Below are 20,802 nucleotides of genomic sequence, written 5' to 3' on the forward strand. Positions count from 1 at the left end.
ACCCCCAATATTGGTAAATACCAGTATCAACATAAATACCAGACGCTTATCAGGAACTCACAGAAAATGAAGAGAGGACAACAACATTACATTTTCAACTTGACTTACAACTTAAGACAGTAACCTCTTGAGTCCCACGGTCACGCCGGAGTGATTTAGTGCTTCTAATCCCTTTTAAACATTGCGTGTTTTGCATTGGATTCGTCTATTTCTTCTGCATCCACCGATACCAACCATTAGCCTGTGCAATTGAAGGGGGCTGAACTAGAGCAGTGTTTGTGAGACAAGGGTAGATCCCGAAAAACGGTTCTTCTCACAAAAACAACTGTAAAATCTGAACGGTTTGAGCTGCAAACTATACTGAACAAAAATATAAACGCAACATGGAAAAATGTAAAAGATTTTACTGAGTTACAGTTCATATAAGGAAATCAGTCAATTGAAATAAATTCATTAGGCCCTAATCTATGGATTTCACATGATTGGGCAGGGGCACAGCCATGGGTGGGCCTGGGAGGGCATAGGCCCACCCACTGGGGAGCCAGGGCCAGCAAATCAGAATTAGTTTTTCCCCACAAAAGGGACGTACTGCCAAATTCTGTAAAATGAAGTTGGAGGCAGCTTATGGTAGAGAAATGAACATTTAATTACTGGCAACAGCTCTTGTGGACATTCCTACAGTCAGCATGCCGATTGCACACTCCCTCAAAACTTGATACATCTGTGGCATTGGGTTGTGTGACAAAACTGCACATTTTAAAGTGGCCTTTTATTGTCCCCAGCACAAGGTGCACCTCTGTATTGATCATGCTGTTTAATCAGTTTATTGATATGCCACACCTGTCAGGTGGATGGATTATCTTGGCAAAGGAGAAATGCTCACTAACAGGGATGTAAACAATTTTGCGCACAAAATTTGAGAGAAATCAGCTTTTTGTGCGTATGGAAAATTTCGGGGATTTTTTATTTCAGCTCATGAAACATGGGACCAACACTTTACATGTTGCGTTTACATTTTTGTTCAATGTATTATGGGCCCACTATGAAAAGTTGAGATTCTCATGCACATGTCATTTATTTTGCTCTATGATGCTCACAAGCCACCCAAGAGTCGTTAGAAGGTAAGGGGTTCTTATACATAGAATATCATAGGAAATCCAAGGACAAAGTGTCTATAATGCTGTAATAAGATCACATAGTTGCTGTCACAAACTCCAAACTCCACACAGTCACTGACTAGTTGGATATTAACTTCCCACTGAGAAAACAATTTATGTACTTACAGCATTCTTATAAATGCATTTTGAATCAGGTTTTTGTATGGCAAACCTTATTTGTATATTGACATTTGTATATAAAACTCATGAATGAAACTGTTTATGTCAAATAGTTTTTTGTTCTACTTGTAGCCCTGGTTGTCCTGAAAAGAAAATGTTAAAACATTTCAATGTGAAGCTAAATATGAGGGCAGACCAAGCAGATGAATGAACGGAGGGAATTTCAGCTTTTTCACTGTGGGAGCCCGGGGACCAATTGCCACAAACAGTGTTTCCTCATAACATTTATTTTCTCCACTACCATTGTTCACAAAAGTTTGATTTAGTGACTGTAAGTAGTTGTGGTGTTAGCGTGCTCACGCTATCACAAAGACACAGTGAGGGGGTGTTCTTTTAAAACATGCTCCCTCAAATTAGGCCATTTTAGACAGGGACCTGGAATTCTCCATACAACCCTATTATCAAGTCCTCCTACACACAGTCAAGGGAGGGGCGAGCCATGCCGCTAAAATCTCCCATCCTAGAGTATCCACAAACTAGACATGTAAAACGCAGGCTGCTTTGGTCTGATCCCCCAAATGAAGACCTTACTGAACAGTGAACATCCCATTCATCATTTGGAGTCACAATTCCCTCCAGGGCACATTTGCTGCCCCCACTCCAGACTTCTTCCGAATGGTTCAACCTAGGTCTTACAACAATTATTGTTCAGACAATTCAAATGTTAATGTGAGTCTTCCAGAGGTCTTAATGATTATTTGATGTTGCATCCAGAGCCACGTTCACATATTGTTAAGCAGCAATGCTGTAGAACCACTGATCCCATTATTTTATTTTTATGCCTTTGCGCGGCGGAAACTGATTAGGTAAGGTGAGCATTCGGTCATAAAATGACTGCCATGCATCACCCATGTGCATGGTCCACATTGATGGTAGATGAAGTGAGTTTACCCCTACATAATGTAACTTTAGGGTATCTCTTACAGACCCAGAGGAAAGCATTTCATAAATGCATTCCATAATTGTAATTATTCCTGTCTAGTTGTGTTTATCATGTGTTGAAATTTGTCTGTGGATAATACATTCAGAACAACATCTGCATGGAATGTCAGAGCAACAAGACACAAAACGAAAAACAAGAAAACAAGCACTTATCAGAGTCAGAAAAAGGCCAAACCAGGATTTTCAACATTCTTTGTATTTTCTTTTACTAGCTAAATTTGGCCTTTGGAATGTAATGTTTGGGGCTAAGCATTCAAGAGACAGACTGAAAGGACAGAAAGATGAAGGTGGTCGAGCAAGCATTAAGGAAGCATAACTTTTATCCTTTGTACTATCGCTGCTGCTAGGAGGGGGGACAATGTGAGGAGAGGAGCAGCATCTTCAGTTTCCCCTTTGCTCTCTGTGTCCTCCCCTCACACTGTGTCCCACCATCTCTGCTTCTTCTCATGCTGGGCCTTAATTAACATTCCTTGTCTTAGCCTGTTGAGGCACTATAAATTGCTTGCGCTTCACGTCTTTTTCGTAGTCACACTCCCTTCTTCCTCCAAGAAGACCTCTTGTGTCAACCAATTGATGCTTATGTTAATACATTGCGTTCAATGGGAAAGATGAGTGTCAACCAATTGATGCATATGACAATACATTGCATTCAATGGGAAAAGATGAGTGTCATAGGGTTGATGCTTATGTCAATACATTGTACTCAATGGGAAAAGATGAGTGTCAACCTATTGATGCTTACGTCAATACATTCCAGTCAATGGGAAAAGATGAAGAGGAGTATGTGGACACATGCTCGTCGAACATCTCATTCCAAAATCATGGGCATTAATATGTTGGTTCCCCCCTTTGCTGCTATAACAGCCTCCACTCTTCTGGGAAAGCTTTCCACTAGATGTTGGAACATTGCTGCAGGGACTTACTTACATTCAGCCACAAGAGCATTAGTGAGGTCAGGCCCTAACGTTGGGCGATTAGGCCTGGCTTGCAGTTGCCGTTCCAATTCATCCCAAAGGTGTTCGATGGGGTTGAGGTCAGGGCTCTGTGCAGACCAGGCAAGTTCTTCCACACCGGTCTCAACAAACCAATTCTGTATGGACATCGCTTTGTGCATGTGGGCATTGTCATGATGAAACAGGAAAGGGCCTTCCCCAAACTGTTGCCACTAAGTTGGAAGCACAGAATCCTCTAGAATTTCATTGTATGCTGTAGCACTAAGATTTCCCTTCAATGGAACTAAGGGGCCTAGCCCGAACCATGAAAAACAGCCCAAGACCATTATTCCTCCTCCACCAAACTACAGTTGGCACTATGCATTCAGGCAGGTAGCGTTCCCCTGGCATCCGTCAAACCCAGATTCGTCTGTCAGATGGTGAAGCGAGATTCATCACTCCAACCCAATGGCGGAAAGCTTTACACCACTGCAGCCGACGGTTGACATTCCGCATGATGACCTTAGGCTTGTGTGTGGCTGCTCGGCCATGGAAACGCATTTCATGAAGCTCCCGACGAACAGTTCTTGTGCTGATGTTGCCGCTCTGTGAGATTGTGTGGCATACCACTTCAGGGTTGAGCCGTTGTTGCTCCTAGACGTTTCCACTTCACAATAACAGCACTTACAGTTGACCGGGGCAGCTCTAGCAGGGCAGAAATTTGACAAACTGACTTGTTGGAAAGGTGGCATCCCACTGTATGAAGGTACTACGTTGAAAGTCACTGAGCTCTTCAGTAAGGCCATTCTATTACCAATGTCTGTCTATGGAGATTGCATGGCTGTGTGCTCGATTTTATACACCTGTCAGCAATGGGTGTGGCTGAAATACCAGAATCCACTCATTTGAAGGGGTGTCCACATACTTTTGTATATACAGTGCATTCGGAAAGTATTCAGACCCCTTCCCTTTTTCCACATTTTGTTACGTTACAGCCTTATTCTAAAATGGATTAAATTCATTTTTTTCCTCATCATTCTACACACAATACCCCATAATGACAAAATGTTTTTATACATTTTTGCAAATGTATTAAAAATAAAAAACATTAATACCTTATTTACATAAGTATTCAGACCCTTTGCTATGAGACTCGAAATTGAGCTCAGGTGCATCCTGTTTCCATTGATCATCCTTGAGATCTTTCTACAACTTGATTGGAGTCCATCTGCGGTAAATTCAATTGATTGTACATGAGTTGGAAAGGCACACACCTGTCTATATAAGGTCCCACAGTTGACAGCGCATGTCAAAGCAAAAACCAATCCATGAGGTCGAAGAAATTGTCCGTAGAGCTCCGAGACAGGATTGTGTCGAGGCACAGATCTGGGGAAGGGTACCAAAACATTTCTGCAGCATTGATGGTCCCCAAGAACACAGTGGCCTCCATCATTCTTAAATGGAAGAAGTTTGGAACCACCAAGACTCTTCCTAGAGCTGGCCGCCGGCCAAACTGAGCAATCGGGGTAGCTGTGCAGTGACACACCCCATCCAATCTGACAGAGCTTGAGAGGATCTGCAGAGAAGAATGGGAGAAACTCCCCAAATACAGGTGTCAAATCAAATCAAATCAAATTTTATTTGCCACATGCGCTGAATACAACAGGTGTAGACCTTAGAGTGAAATGCTTACTTACAAGCCCTTAACCAACAATGCAGTTTTAAGAAAAATGGGAAAAGATAATTAAAGAGCAGCAGTAAAATAAAATAACAGTAGCGAGGCTATATACAGGGGGTACCGGTACAGAGTCAATGTGTTGGGGCACAGGTTAGTCGAGGTAGTTGAGGTAACATGTACATGTGGGTAGAGTTAAAGTGACTATGCATAGATAATAAACAGAGAGTAGCAGCAGCGTAAAAGAGGGGGTGGGGTGGGGGGACAATGCAAATAGTCCGGGTAGCCATGATTAGCTGTCCCGGAGTCTTATGACTTGGGGGTAGAAGCTGTTAAGAAGCCTTTTGGACCTAGACTTGGCGCTCTGGTACCGCTTGCAGAGAGAACAGTCTATGACTAGGGTGGCTGGAGTCTTTGACAATTTTTAGGGCATTCCTCTGACACTGGCTGGTATAGAGGTCCTGGATGGCAGGAAGCTTGCCCCCAGTGATGTACTGGGCCGTACGCACTACCCTCTGTAGTGCCTTGCGGTCGGAGGCCGAGCAGTTGCCATACCAGGCAGTAATGCAACCAGTCAGGATGCTCTCGATGGTGCAGCTGTATAACTTTTTGAGGATCTGAGGACCCATGCAAAATCTTTTCAGTCTCTTGAGGGGGAATAGGCTTTGTCGTGCCCTCTTCACGACTGTCTTTGTGTGTTTTGACCACAATAGTTTGTTGGTGATGTGGACACCAAGGAACTTGAAGCTCTCAGCCTGTTCCACTACAGCCCCGTCAATGAGAATGGGGGCGTGTTCAGTCCTCTTTTTTTTCTGTAGTCCATAATCATCTCCTTTGTCTTGATCACATTGAGGGAGAGGTTGTTATCCTGGCACCACACGGCCAGGTCTCTGACCTCCTCCCTATAGGCTGTCTCATCGTTGTCTGTGATCAGGCCTAACACTGTTGTGTCGTCGGCAAACTTAATGATGGTGTTGGAGTCGTGCCTGGCCATGCAGTCATGGCTGAACAGGGAGTACAGGAGGGGACTGAGCACGCACCCATGAGGGGCCCCCGTTTTGAGGATCAGCGTGGCAGATGTGTTGTTACCTACCCTTACCACCCAGGGGCGGCCCGTCAGGAAGTCCAGGATCCAGTTGCAGAGGGAGGTGTTTGTCCCAGGGTCCTTAGCTTGGTGATGAGCTTTGAGGGCACTATGGTGTTGAAGGCTGAGCTGTAGTCAATGAATAGCATTCTCACGTAGGTGTTCCTCTTTTTCAGGTGGGAAAGGGCAGTGTGGAGTGCAATAAGGATTGCATCATCTGTGGATCTTTTGGGGCGGTATGCAAATTGAGTGGGTATAGGGTTTCTGGGATAATGGTGTTGATGTGAGCCATGACCAGCCTTTCAAAGCACTTCATGGCTACAGACGTGAGTGCTACGGGTCGGTAGTCATTTAGGCAGGTTATCTTAGTGTTATTGGGAACAGGGACTATGGTGGTCTGCTTGAAACATGTTGGTATTACAGACTCAGTCAGGGACATGTTGAAAATGTCAGTGAAGACACTTGCCAGTTGGTCAGCGCATGCTCGGAGTACACGTCCTGGTAATCCGTCTGGCCCTGCGGCCTTGGGAATGTTGACCTGCTTAAAAGTCTTACTCACATCGGCTACGGAGAGCGTGATCACATAGTCATCCGGAACAGCTGATGCTCTCATGCATGCTTCAGTGTTGCTTGTCCGCGAAGCGAGCATAGAAGTGATTTAGCCCGTTTGGTAGGCTCGTGTCACTGGGCAGCTCGCGGCTGTGCTTCCCTTTGAAGTCTGTAATAGTTTGCAAGCCCTGCCACATCCAACAAGCGTCGGAGCCGGTGTAGTATGAATCAATCTGAGGCCTGTATTGACTCTTTGCCTGTTTGATGGTTTGTCGGAGGGCATAGCAGGATTTCTTATAAGCATCCGGGTTAGAGTCCCGCTCCTTGAAAGCGGCAGCTCTACCCATTAGCTCAGTGCGGATGTTGCCTGTAATCCATGGCTTCTGGTTGGGGTACGTACGGTCACTGTGGGGACGATGTCATCAATGCACTTATTGATGAAGCCAGTGACTGATGTGGTGTACTCCTCAATGCCATCGGAAGAATCCCAGAACATATTCCAGTCTGTGCTAGCAAAACAGTCCTGTAGCTTAGCATCTGCGTCATCTGACCACTTCCTTATTAACCGAGTCACTGGTGCTTCCTGCTTTAGTTTTTGCTTATAAGCAGGAATCAGGAGGATATAATTATGGTCAGATTTGCCAAATGGAGGGCGAGGGAGAGCTTTGTACGCATCTCTGTGTGTGGAGTAAAGGTGGTCTAGAGTTTTTTCCCCCTCTGGTTGCACATTTAACATGCTGGTAGAAATTAGGTAGAACATATTTAAGTTTCTCTGCATTAAAGTCCCCGGCCACTAGGAGCACTGCCTCTGGATGAGCGTTTTCCTGTTTGCTTATGGCCTTATACAGCTCATTGAGTGCAGTCTTAGTGCCAGCACCGTTTTGTGGTGGTAAATAGACAGCTACGAAAAATATAGATGAAAACTCTCTTGGTAAATAGTGTGGTCTACAGCTTATCATGAGATACTCTACCTCAGCCGAGCAAAACCTTGAGACTTCCTTAATATTAGTTTTCTTGCACCAACTGTTGTTTACAAATATACACAGACCTTGTCTTACCGGAGTCAGTCGTTCGATCCTGCCGATGTAGCGTATATCCCGCCAGCTGTATGTTATCCATGTTGTCGTTCAGCCACAACTCGGTGAAACATAAGATATTACAGTTTTTAAATGTCCCATTGGTAGGATATCCATGATCGTACGTCGTCTATTTTGTTTTCCAATGATTGTACGTTGGCTAGTAGGACAGATTGTAGAGGCAGATTACTCGCTCGCCGTCATATCCTTACAAGGCGCCCCGACCTACGTCCACGATATCTCCGTCTCTTTCTCATGCGAATGACGGCGATTTGAGCCTTGTCGGGTGTCTGTAGAATATCTTCGTCCAATACGAGGTGAGTAATTGCTGTCCTGATATCCAACAGCTCTTTTTGGTCATAAGAGACGGTGGCAGAAACATTATGTACAGAATAAATAACAAATAACGCTAAACAACACAGCACAATTGGTTAGGGGGCCGTCAAACACAGCACAATTGCTTCAAAAAAGTACTGAGTAAAGGGTTTGAATACTTATGTAAATGTCATATTTCCATTTTTTACAAACATTTATAAAAAACTGTTGTTGTTTTGTCATTATGGGGTAGTGTGTCAACTGATGAAGAAAAAAACCAATTTAATCCATTTTAGAATAAGGCTGTAACGTAACAAAAGGTGGAAAAAGTCAAGGGGTCTGAATAATTTCCGAGTGTACGCGACAGGATGGCGTTTTGAGGCTGATAATGGGATGAGAGAGGAGAGGTGTGCACTCCCTCAGGTATTCAGTGGCCACCTCGATGTATTTTGATAACCTCTATTTTTACAACCTCAGCAATTCTACATCTCTTTGGATCTCCCTTTTCTCTCTGATATGATATACTGTTATGAAAAGTTCTGTATTATTCCATTAGGCATGGGGGATGAGTGTTTAAATTATCAAAAACCACAGGTGACAATTCAGGAAGAAGCCATTATTTAGGAAATATAGAACATCCTTTGATGGCTGAAATTTAGGGTTATTAAACCATGATGTACAGTTGGGGTACTTGGGAGTCTCTTCGCTACAGGCAGTCCCCCATTAATTTCACCCTTTTCAGTACCTCAAAATATGAGTCCCCGCAGGCCTGACCGCCAAACATTCCCGCAAGTAATTCCTCACCACTAACTCCCCATCGGCATTCCTCTGAGGATTCTCCAGTGTGCTTTTGAATGTGACAGGAGCAGCAGGAAACCCTAATTTTCAGGCATGAGTCTTAAAATTCTCCAAACCATGGAGCCCTATAGCCTCAGGGAGGATAAGTACAAAAGTGCAACTTTAACTGCCCTTCCCTTGTGCCGATTCCCATTTTAGACATATTTCTCCAGTCACTAATCTTCAGACTGCTTCACAGAAATGCAAAATATGGGCACAGATTATCAGATACAAATGTATGACTTGCTTTGCAAGACTATGAATTGCAACGCCATTCTTGGAGAATTCAACTTCTCTATGCTCTCTCCTATGCATGTACTGTTGATTTTTCACTGCAGTTGTCTTGTGTATAAATTAGTGACAGTTATTCAAAAACTAATTTATGAGAGGCATTTGTCCAATAAACTAGGATTGTGAACTAATAGCTCAGATATAGGACCTAGACTCAAAACATTAAATGGGCATGGTAGGCTTTAGGCTACAGACACTGACAAAGTACAAAATACTTGCCTATGCTGACATCTTGTGACTTCAAGGTGCACTGCAACATTTTTCACAAAAAGTAGTAACCTGAAAACAACTGAAAACAATGTTCTGCATAATCTGAGTAATAACAATATGATAAGCTGTTGGCATTATATTATCATACAGTAATGTATCTACAGTGGAACAAAGCATACAAAGACAACTAACACAATCAAACAAACACAAATCAAGAGTGACAGACCATTTAATGATCTGTAAGTATGTTAAACAACCATTTTACAGTTTAAAATGTCCTCATAGAGGAACAGCAAAATACACACAAAAATTATGAAGATTTGATCAAAAGACAGTTTAAGATTAATAATTTTGTATTTTTTGTATTTTCTTGTCATTTGTATATCAAAATTATAAGTGCCTTCAACATCACCATGAGAGTATTCAGCCTGCAGTAATATAAATATTTACAGCACAAAAACTGAGAATCATGGTTTACTTTCAGCATCGGTTCACAACTAGCTGTGTCTCTTTCAGACTGCTTTGCTTTGTCACACAAAACAAAATATGAGGACCCTGAACGGAGACAGTAATAAGGGAAAGTACACAAGAGCACAGATTGGGAACATTAGTATTTACAGCATTGGCTCAGGGAGACACTAGTTCAGAGAAAGGAAAGAGAGATAGACAGTTTACACATCCATTCCTGGTATTGTTTAAAGTTCAAGTCACATTTGTTGCCTCATGGATTGGATTTACCCTTTACTTCTTCAAGTTAAGCATGCTACAGCTGTCATTTACTAATTTGCTTTTTTGACTTTGGGAACACATTGGTATCCAGGAGTATTTTCAGAGGAACAGTAGGGGGCAGTGGAGGACACAAGGAGAGAGACAGAAGGACTATGCTTACTAGTTTGCTAAACAGTTTCCACAATTCAACATCAAATAGAACTGTTAATGGTACTCAATGGAAATGAGGACAGGATTTCACAATGGAGTAGCATTAGGCTGTAACAGGTTGGGCTGATGAAGAAAATATCAAAAACAAGCAGAGGCTATTACAGTAGATCCGAGTGACAAATACAAATTCAAGTATGAAAATAGGTTCCGGTTATTTAGATACATTGTGGCGATTTTTCCTTTGAAAAATACATTTGGGCACAGAATTAATTCTAAAAACAAATGTTTATAAATGCCACTGGACTGAGTTTTGTAGGGGTCCTTGCCAGTTGCAACCCCTCACCACCCCCAAAATGTTAAAGTGATAAACTGTTATGTAATCCACTTGGTCTCCCTGCATCTTTTTAATCTTTAAATATTTATCATATTTACAGTTTTGCAATTGTCCACAACACCATCAGACTTGAAAAGGAGGCAAATAAAAATAAACAAATGATACATTCTTTATATATCCATTCCTGGGGATGGAACATTGAGGAGAGCTGACTGGAAATGAAGTAGAAGGAAATTAAGTTGGTCGATGGTAGAAGAATAAAAGCAGTACAGAAGATTGGTCACTGGAGCACGTCTATTATAATATGTGTCATTTCATTCTCAAAATCTGTAAAAATGTCATGTTTTTGATTTCCTTTTTGATTTTGTTTTCTCAACATAGAAAACAGATCCGATCAGTCATTACTAAGAAAAAAGAAAGAAATCACAATCATTATTTCAATTCGAGTAAAAACATCCCTTAGCCATCCTTCTCATTTTGTTCCCTCGTCCCCTTGAATGCTTAGTAAATCAAGACGCAATCCGGTTTACCTCCAACAATGGCAAAAGTTAAATGGATGATCATAGAATTGATCACCGAAACTCCTAATCCACCCTTCCGTGTGCTCTCCGTAAAGACAGAGAGTTGTGGAATTAGAGGTGGTAGGATGATTTAAGGACTTGGTGAAGAGACATATTTTAAAACCAAAAATGGTCAAACCCATTCAAACTATGAGGCATTTCCAGTTTTCTAAACTGGATGAAAGTCCAAAAAGGCTGGTGTTGGCTTGGTTCTGGTGGGTTCAAGAAAATTGAGTTTTATTTATGGAGAGGTATTACACGGAGGCAATGACAATCATGAGGTGAGGGGAGATGCTGGAGATACTGTTGAGAAGGTCGGGGGCAAGCCGGGACAGGTGGCTCTCTGAGAACTCACACGGCGGGAAAATCTGCACCACGTATGCCGGCTGGGGAAGGAAGAGACAAGACACATGTCAGCTGTGTTTGAAGTCAGTTCAGTAGCATACTCCCATCTCCAACTAATGTTTACTTTAATACAGAAAGGACCATTACAGGTCTTTTTGAAAATGGATGCTTACGTGGTATAACAGTCTTAATGCACCACATACCTGATTAGAGCCGGGGTTGGGGACGTTGATGATTCCAGCTGCCTGTTTTTGCTGTAGGTAGGTGATGAAGCCTCCTTTCAGAAGAAGGGTCTGGCTGAGAACATCCTCCTGATCTCGCCCACATGGCAGAGCTAGCAAGAGGCAGTAGTCACTCTCCACCTGTAAACAACAACCCAATCAAATCGGTTGAGCTTTTCTACTGAAATATTAAGCATGTTTACATTCACAGTTGTAACGAGAACCAGCTGCCTAAATAGAAAACATCCCCAAAGTTTTTTATTTATTTATTTCTTACAAGAATCGTGATAAAAATGCATTGTTTTAATGGCGGACAGCTACCAACTCACCATCATCCTGCGAGCCACGCCCTCGAGCTGGGACGCTTCCAGTCTCATCCTCTGTGCGATGCGGAGTGGGGCACTTCCCTCCAGGGGCGGCAGTGAGTGGTGAGCCAGCACGTTGTTGCCAGAGACAAAGTGGAGCTGCACGGCAGCGGAGTCATTCTTCAGTGCCAGCAGGCCTTGCCATACTATGGGGTATTTCTGCACAAACAAAAGTGGAGCAAAGACAGGTCAGATAAAAAGATTAAATCTTAAGTACAAGCAATATTATCTAAACAGATTTCTAAATCTAATCTTACAAATGACGACTGAATGTCTTCAGTATTGTCCCTCTAGTAATTGTTCTAATTTCAGCCTCCTTACCATCAAAAGCTGCACCATATCGACGGACCGGTATCCTGAGTGCCCCAGTTTACCCTCAGGGTGCAACTCTGAGGAACTTGAGAGGGGTGCTGCTGGAGGGCTCGACATGAAGACTGGTGGGCCCTTCTGCAGAACTAGCTCTTGCTTATGGGAGAGAGCCATGGGAGATGCATAAGAGGGTGAAATGGTGTCGCTCTGCATCCGGGGCATGTGGGATAGGTCCTTGGAGGCTGTGTGAATGAGGTGGGAGTTGTCCGATTTGGTTTCATATCCTCCATCAAGTGACCTGGCAGATAGTGACTGAGACAGCTTTCCCCTGTGGCCGAGATCACAATCCTGAGGAACCAAATAAAAAAACAAGATGTAGCACATAAGCAAAAGATTAGAAACATAAGTAACACATAGGACTACAGTGCTGCGTGCATAGAAGTAATCATGTAGGAAAGAAACACTGTAATAGTAAAAGTCAATCCTAACTGAAAACACTATGGCAAAAACACTGAACTGATGAAAACTAATGAACTAAATGTAAGCATGAATGCATTGTTCTCTGACCTGGGAAGGTGTGATGCCGCGGGAAGCCAGGTTAAATCCCATCGAAGAGTGACTGGAAAACTGGGAGTGGAAGCCCCGCATATCCCGGTACATTGGGAAGGAGCCAGCGCCGCCTGGATGAATCAGCTGAACCCCTTGAGGATGATGATGAGGAGACACCATAACAGGGACGGATGAATGGACCCCTATGATCCTGCTGCTCTCGGTATGAGGTGGGTGAGACATCTTTGCTTCCAATGGTTTGGGAGTCTCCTTCCCCATCTGCGTCATGCCTTTTCCAACCAAGGGACTCTTGGAAGCAGCAGAGATGTTGGTGATTGAGGTTGCTCCTGCCTCAGGAGTTTGTGACTGACGACCCTCTGCGATGGTGTTCTCTCCTAGCTGATGGTGCATCAGGATGCGCATGTCCCGTATGTCTCTGATGTCCCGGGAGGCCATACTGTACTGGTCCAGACGTAGGCCTGCGTGATGCAGCCCTCGCTGCTGCTCTGCCTGCATCATCATCACATCTGACTGGAGTTGGGGTGCAGAGGATCTGCACAGCCCCTGGTGGTAATGCCTTATGTCCTCCTCGGCACTGTGGTCTGAGGCTCCCCGAGTAGGGCCCGCGTGGGACTGCACCACCATGTCTCTGATCACAGCTGGCATGTTGGAGCGCTGAGAGGGCCCAGCGTGGGAAGATGGTTGGAAATCCGCCCGTCTTCCGTAATTAATTCCAGAAATGTGTGGGGTGTTCATCCTGACCTCACCGTGGCAGTGGCGACCCATAGACACTGACTGGGTGACGCTATGTGACACTGGGGTCATGATAACAGACTGCTCTGGATGGGGGTGGTGCATACTGGAGATGTACAGAGACATCTCAGGCATACCAGGATGCAAAACCATAGAGCTGCCATGGGGGGACATTGAGTTGCTGGGAGGGCAAACTTTGGCAAATGGTGAAGGTGAGTGGCCCGTTGTTCGAGGGGAATAGGGCTCTTGCTTGAGGTGTGGGACTGACTGATCAGTTGGGGTACTAGGACTAGGACTCATGCGGTTTCCAGTCAAAGATGGGTGATGTGGATTCATGATTTGACTGAGGTTGGATGTCTGGTGTGCCTTTGCCATATCCGCCATCATTGGTATGGATTCTACTCCAGGCCTTTTCTTCATGTGCTGCTGCATCACAGCCTGATTGTACATCAATACTTGAGGATTAGTGACCGGTTGTTGAATCATCTTTTGTTGAATCATCATTACTGTGCTACCCTGAAGTCCAGTGTGATATGACGACTCTGACTTGTCAGAAACAGGACTCTCCTGCTTAATGGTGGAGATGACAGGCTGAGAATTGTATGACTGGCCAGTTAAGAGTACCCCAGGGTGTCCGTACCCTGCGGGTGTCAGGGGTCCCTTGGGGGTGGAAGGCTGGGATGGGGTAAGCGGTTCTTGCTTAATCTGAGATTTAGAGACAGACTGCTGGAACTCTATGTCGACTGCACTGGCTGGTGGAATCTGGCTAATTTTGGCGCTGATCCGTTGAGGAACCTCTGTTTTTTGCCCTGAGTAACTTAGTACTACCACACCCTGTGATGTATTCACCCTGAGACCAGGACTGGAGTCTGTGTTGTAGGGTGTGCTCTCAACTACAGACCGTCCTCTGCTGTTCACATCCTCCGCCACATCTACTCCATGGTAACGATTGTTCTCGTTCATACTTGATCTGAATTTCTGTTTGGGTAGAGATAGGGGAGCATTACGGTTACTTAGGGAGATTCGAGGTGCTTCCTCAGTGTCATAGGGCATTGGAATCCGGCTGATGACAGAGGTAGTAGGGAAAATTACTGAATGTACAATCTTCTCTCCAAAGTTCTGCTGGGTCTCTGTAAGCGGGGATGGTTTTTGAAAAGTGGGATGTGGTATCAAAGGCGAGGGTCTGTCTTCAAGATGCTTGTGCCAAGCGGTCATTGTGTCAGACAAGTTCTCATTCTCTGACATGCGAAGGTCTGCCAGCGTTGTCGTTAGCACTGTAGTAGGAATGGCATTGCTGTTTGATGCTGACACATATTTGGGCTCCATGAGGATCTTTCTTAGAGTGCTGGAGCTAGGGTCAATATCCGATGCCTTGGTATCAGGAGGCATGGATGGGTTTGCTGACTGGTTCCCAAGTGCAGTTACTGCTGGTGCAGAGGGAGTGACTACATTAACTTGAATTGCAGGAGTAGCATGGATTCTACTTTCTTCAGATCTTGGAAGCCAGTCTGGTGAAACAGGCATCTTGCCTGGGCGAGGTGGAGGGACATTCAATTGGGTTGGAGATGGTGTTAGGGCAAGGGATGGAGAGAGAGCAGGGGCTACTGCGGATAGTTGCAGCTTTTTGAAATGAGGAGGACTCTTGGTGCTAGAGTGAAAGGCAGATTCTTCAGGTACGGGTTGTTCCACAGCAGGTTGTTCTGCCTCCTTGGGGGTATACACAGTCATGGTGCATGTGATATCACGTTTGCAGGTAGCAGCTGCAGTGACAACAGTGGCTGTTGCTGCTGTTGCTGCAGCTGTAGCTGCCTTAGAGTTGATGATTTCCATGTCTTCAGGAATGGACTCTGTTAGCTTGATAGGGGAGGTCTCAGGTTCTGGTACCTCTTCAGCAGTCTCTCCCTTCCTGTTGACACAAGCCTTTCGTCCCCTGGACCTCTTTGGAGTCTTAGCTCTGACTGCTTTCCCTGTTTTCTTGGGTGTTTCTGGTGGAGGGGACTCATCTTGGGCAGAGGCCCCAGAGACAGATGATTCAGAGGCTTTAGCATCTGGCGTCAAGGGCTTGTCACTGGGAATTAGAACTCCCATCTCTGGGTCTGGGTCAATAATGCGTGTTTCTGGTGCCAATACCTCATTGGCAGAGGGTGAGACCAGGGGCTCTGGGGTAGGAACAAGTGCAGTGTAAGTGGGAGGAGCTGTGAACCCATCTGTATCAGTAGATATGTCTTCAGCAGTAATGGAATCAATAGCAGCAGCCAGTTCGGTTTCACTGGCAGGATTAGCTGACTTCTCCCCCTCTATTTCATTATCTGGTTCTACAGTGACAGGGGGCAGCAGGGTACGTGGCTCTGCAGGTGGTTCCTTATAGGGTTGAAGAGGTTTCTCAACTGTAAGTTTGGCAATATTCTCCACTGCCCGTTCCAGTTCCATCTGACGTGCCAAAAGAGCGGCTGCTGGGTCCACCGGTGGTTCAAGCCCTAATAGAACGTCCCTTTCCTCTGGGCTGAGCTCTGCTGCTTCTTTCAGATACTGAGTCCTTGTTTCTTCTTTATTTGGAACTCCTGGTTTGGCATTTTTAGCAGTGGTCTCAAAAGATTCAGACTCATCCTCCCCAGAGCAAAGCAACCCTTTCACATCATCTACGCTTACACGAATCTCAAGGTTTCTCAAGCAATGCAATTTATCCTCTGTCACCAATTTGGAATTTTGTGTCAACCTTGGTTCTTTTACTTTCCCACTCTTTTCAGATTGTTGTCTTTTCTCCACATAGGTAGATTCTATCCTCTCAATATCCCCTTCAGAAGATTTTTTCGCAATTTGATCAGTTAGCTCTTTGTCTTTTTCGTCTTTCTGTGTTGGCAAGCATTGCTTTGCTTCCTCTAATAATTTCCCTGCTTCTTCGGACTCATCTTTTATTTTGGGCTCTTCAGTAGTTGTACTATCACCTGACTTCTCTCCTGGTGATGTTGCACTCTCAGATTGTTTGTCTACTCTACTTGCTTTCCTGCCAACAGAGGTTCCAGTAGGTGAAGACACATGAGTGTTCTGCACTTTCTGCATATGGGGTGAATGCCAACCCTCAGACATTCTTAAACCCTCTCCAGTGTTCACAGGCTCTTTGATATCAATGTCTTCCTCTGATGTTTTCTGTGAGTCTCCTTTCACTGGTGACACATCTTCCCCTCGCCTGCGTGACTTGGGTGGGTTACCTCGCCTTGTGTTGGTAGATGTGTTCAATGCGTCCTGCTGCAGCTGCTGCACTGGTTCTTTGTCAACACCACGCTTACGTGTGGCGCGTAAATAATCCACCACCTCTTTACCTGGTGGCTGGGCCTCCCCTTCAGATGGTGTGGCATAAATAGACCGAACATTTCGGCGTCTGGTCCTTCCGAGGATTAGGCTTGATTCATTCTCAGAATCAAGGGCATGAACTGGTGACTTGGCTGTGGTTATAGGCTCTGATGATATTTCTCCTCGTGGAGATGAAGACCTTTTCAGTTTCTCCCTGTCAATTCGCTCACTCTTTCGAGTAACTGGTTTCTCAGAGACAATTGTTTCGGGGGGATTCAGGATTTGTGTTACGGACACATTTGGCTTAGCCCTTTTACTCTTGGGTTGTTTGCCAATTGGCTTTGCTGGTTTCATTTCGGTCTCTGAAACTGGCATGTGAACCTCTTGGGAAGCTTCAGATTTATGAGGTGTGTCAAAGTCCTTAGAATCTGGTTTCTCTGGTTGGACCTCCATCTTGACCATGTCCATATTCTCTTCAATCTTGTGGGAAGCAGAGCAGGGGAATTCGGCAGTCTCTGCCTCAAAACTACTTAATGAGGCACCAGGAGTGGGAGGCTTAACATCAAAGAAAGATGCATGATCCACTGTAACATTGCTTTCGGTTGTAACTTTGGGTTCACATAATTCCTCTTTAGGTTCAACTTTAACCTCAGCCTCTGAAAGGACAGGACATAGGGGAGTGATTACAATCGAGGATGGGGGTTGGATCTCTACTAGTGGAGGAGATTGGGGTGGGGACACATCATGATTATGTTCCACTTGTTCCTCTTTAATCAGTGAGACAGTCTGTTCAGATGAGGAAGTTAAAATAGCCTCTTTCTCCTGCTGTGGCGATATCTCTCTGGGTGAAGGAAGAAACTGTGAAATTGGCAGGATGAGAGAAGGGCCGACTGATTTAATATCAGCCTTCTGCATGAACTCTGAAACCTTGGGAGACCCTTCTTGTTGTTCATTCTGAACTTGTTCTCCTTCACTCTCATCAACCACATCAACACTTTCAATTTCTGTTGGAAAGTGGTCCCTTGAGGTCTCCTTCTGTTGTTGAAGCTCTAGAAAGCGGCTATGAAAAAGCACTATGGGCTCTTGAAGGTCCACTCCCCCTGGCTCAGGTTGTCCTTCGACAGAATCCTGTTTGGAAAGATGTCTGCCAAATCCCAACTTAGGATCTGGATCTTTGCGCTCAAGATGTTGCAGACGCCGTGAATCTTGCTCAAAGATTGAACTATGAAGAAAACGAGAGGCAAACAGCTCCTGCCGTTGCTGATCCTCTGCTTTGGGGTCCTCCTTTTTGTCATCCAGTTTACCTTCAGAGTCAGTACGAATTTTCTTCTTCTTCATGTCCCAAGACGGGATAGGTCGTGGTGCAGACTCTACCTTTTCTTTGTCTGAGCTACTGTGAAGACTGGCAAAGCGAGAGTCTCTGTCAAGAAAGGACCAATTATCCTCCCTTGAGGAGGACAATGACTTGGCTCGCTCAAGAAGTGCTTTTGTGTCTGGAGTTATAGTCTTGTCTAATGCAAAAGAATAGAACTTGTTCTTCTCCAGGGAGCCTGAGAACTTCAGGTCTGTCAAACTTTCTTCACGTTCCCTAAGGATAGAGGACAGTGAGGTGTTGGGCTTAGGGGAGTGGTTTTTGTTCTCACTATCATTATCTGAATCTGACTGTACTTCTCCAGGCTCTAGTTCAGGCACAAGACGTTTGCGAATGTTTTCACGTTTCACAATGCTACTGGGGAAGGTCATGTCCATTCTGAGGGAGTCAGATTCGATTCTGCTCTCCCATCGTTGGAGTAGCTCCTCATCACACCCAAGCAATGTTGTCTTAGACTTAGGAAATTCTGTGTTCGGGGAACTGAGACGATTGGGTGTCATGTCCAAGCTGTATTTCAATGAATCTACATGTGAGAAGACTTTGTCCTCTTCTTTAGGAGAGTCTTTAGTCTCTTTATTGGTAACTGATTGTGATAACTGGGAAGCACACACTTCTTCATTTGAGGGAAAGTGATTAGAGCCAGAAAAGGCTGTGACACTCCGGCCAAGGTCTTCATTTAATTCCCGAGAAGACCTGTAGTGTCGTTCTCTCTTAGCACTTAGCAAGTCAAAGTCAAAACTCTCAGACCTCTTACATTTGTTAGATGGAGAATCATCTGTGACATCTTGAGGTGGTTTTCCTACCTCATGCAACAGACTGCATCTTTCAAAGTCCTCTGTGTTGCTGCCTTGTGGGCTTTCACGTTTATCTGATTTGTCAGGCTCTTCTAGCTTCTGCCAAAGCTGTCGGCTCTGTTCCATTTGTTTTTTGCAGCTCTGAGAGTGGTCAATATCAGACGCAAGTTGTTCCTCAGTCTCCTCTCTGCTTTTGTATAGTCCCACACCCTGCTCGCCATTGTCTTCTTGCGGCTGTACATTGAATGCATCCTGGTCAAGACTCCCATCAGATATTTTCATGAGACTTAAACTACTCTGGATTTTTGATCCCCAAAACTCCATTTTCAGACAGGGTGGGTCAAATGGATCTATTTCATCTTCTGTTGGTTCTCCAAGTCGTGACTGAAGTTCCAAACTGAGTCCAAGGCCCATTCCCATGGAGTCAATATCAGACTCTTGTTTATCTTTAGGACTGCAAACAGTAACAAGTCTCTCAGATTTAGCCTTGCGATGCTCCTTCTTATGAACCCCTTTTGCAAATAGGCTCTTGTCACCCTTATTCTCCTTTGCCATAGCGCTGTCAGCTGTCTTCCTAAGTCCCAATCTACCACCCTCCTCCTCTTCCTGACTGGCCCTCTTCAGTCGATCGGTCTTCAGCATGGATTCTTCAAAACGCCTCTTTCGTGCAGCTAGACGGTCAACATCCACAGAGTTAGAACCATCAAACCCAGGACCAGCTTTCATATGTTTTTTGGCATTAATTTTACCATCATTTTCTACAACTTCAACCAGCCTCGCCATGTTTTTGTCTTTGGGCACCTTCCTATGCTTGATTATATCTCCTTTTTGAGGATCTATGCGAAAGGAAGGACTGTTCTGGTCACTTGAAGGTGATGCAAGCCGAATACTGTCATTCTCACCTCTAAGTCTTTGTTTTTCTAGGACAGCATGACCAAGCAATTTTCCTTCCTTCTCCTTCACACGCGTTAGCTGCACCACACAAGGTGGTAGGTCTAGCTGTCCTTTGCCCAAGCCTTCTTTTTCCTTAGGAGGAAACTTGCTGACTTTGCTTCGAAGGCCTGGACTATCTTCTCTTTCAAGTTCAGGGTCCGTCTCAGGTGATGGAATGCTGGTAGATTGCAATTTTAATTTCCTCAGCCTCCGTTTCTCACCTTTCTCCTTTTCACCCTTCTCCTTGCGCCCAGCCCGCTTTTCCTTTTCACCCCCAATACCATGTTCACCTTCAAAGGATCTCTCCTTCTCTGGCTTATCGCTCTTATTATACCGGTCAGGGCGCGCCTTGTCAGGCTTGTCAAATCTTGGAGGTGAGAGTGAACTGCAGCTGCAACTTTGCTCTGAGGATCTACAGCAAATGCAGCGATCAGAGTCACTTGGTAGACGCTCAGAGAGGGAGGGGGACACTGTAGGACTGGCAGGGTGATTAGGGTGAGAAGGGCTCTGGCTGTGTTCAATTGTCCTCCGCCCATGGTCACGTTCACGGTCTGTTTCAAAGCGCTCCCTCTCACGCTCCCTCTGCAAGTAACTGTATTTGCGGATGTCCTGCTCATAGGGGTCTCTGTGATCTCTGTATTCACGCGGGTCATCAAAGTAACGTGGGTCATAGAAATCCCCCTGGTATGGGTCCCATTCAGTGTAGAACTCTCGGCCTCTGGCAGGTAACTTGCGACGGGGGTCTTCTATGAAGGCTCCTCCAGGTGTTCGCACACTGTTGTCAAATAATGGCCGTTCAGCTGTAAACTCATACTGCGGCCTGCGTTCATCCCTGAAAAATACAAAAAT

The 20,802-nt window shown here is 44.9% G+C and overlaps 1 protein-coding gene across 3 annotated transcripts in view; it reads right to left on the reverse strand.

Annotated features, from left to right (window-relative positions):
* Positions 1-9,459: 9,459 nt before the first annotated feature.
* Positions 9,460-20,802, reverse strand: part of LOC121538424 (msx2-interacting protein) — a 37,540-nt gene continuing 26,197 nt past the window's right edge. For all 3 annotated transcript variants that reach the window (XM_041846404.2, XM_041846406.2, XM_041846403.2), the window contains exons 11-15: positions 12,829-20,785; positions 12,274-12,609; positions 11,917-12,111; positions 11,570-11,728; positions 9,460-11,407 (exon numbers count right to left, since the gene is read on the reverse strand). In XM_041846404.2, the coding sequence (XP_041702338.1) occupies positions 11,276-11,407; positions 11,570-11,728; positions 11,917-12,111; positions 12,274-12,609; positions 12,829-20,785 (8,779 nt within the window). In that variant the 3' untranslated portion in view covers positions 9,460-11,275. The remainder of the gene's footprint in view (positions 11,408-11,569; positions 11,729-11,916; positions 12,112-12,273; positions 12,610-12,828; positions 20,786-20,802) is intronic.

The sequence above is a fragment of the Coregonus clupeaformis genome, chromosome 24 (assembly GCF_020615455.1).
Source record: "Coregonus clupeaformis isolate EN_2021a chromosome 24, ASM2061545v1, whole genome shotgun sequence".
In the NCBI taxonomy this organism is placed as follows: domain Eukaryota; kingdom Metazoa; phylum Chordata; class Actinopteri; order Salmoniformes; family Salmonidae; genus Coregonus; species Coregonus clupeaformis.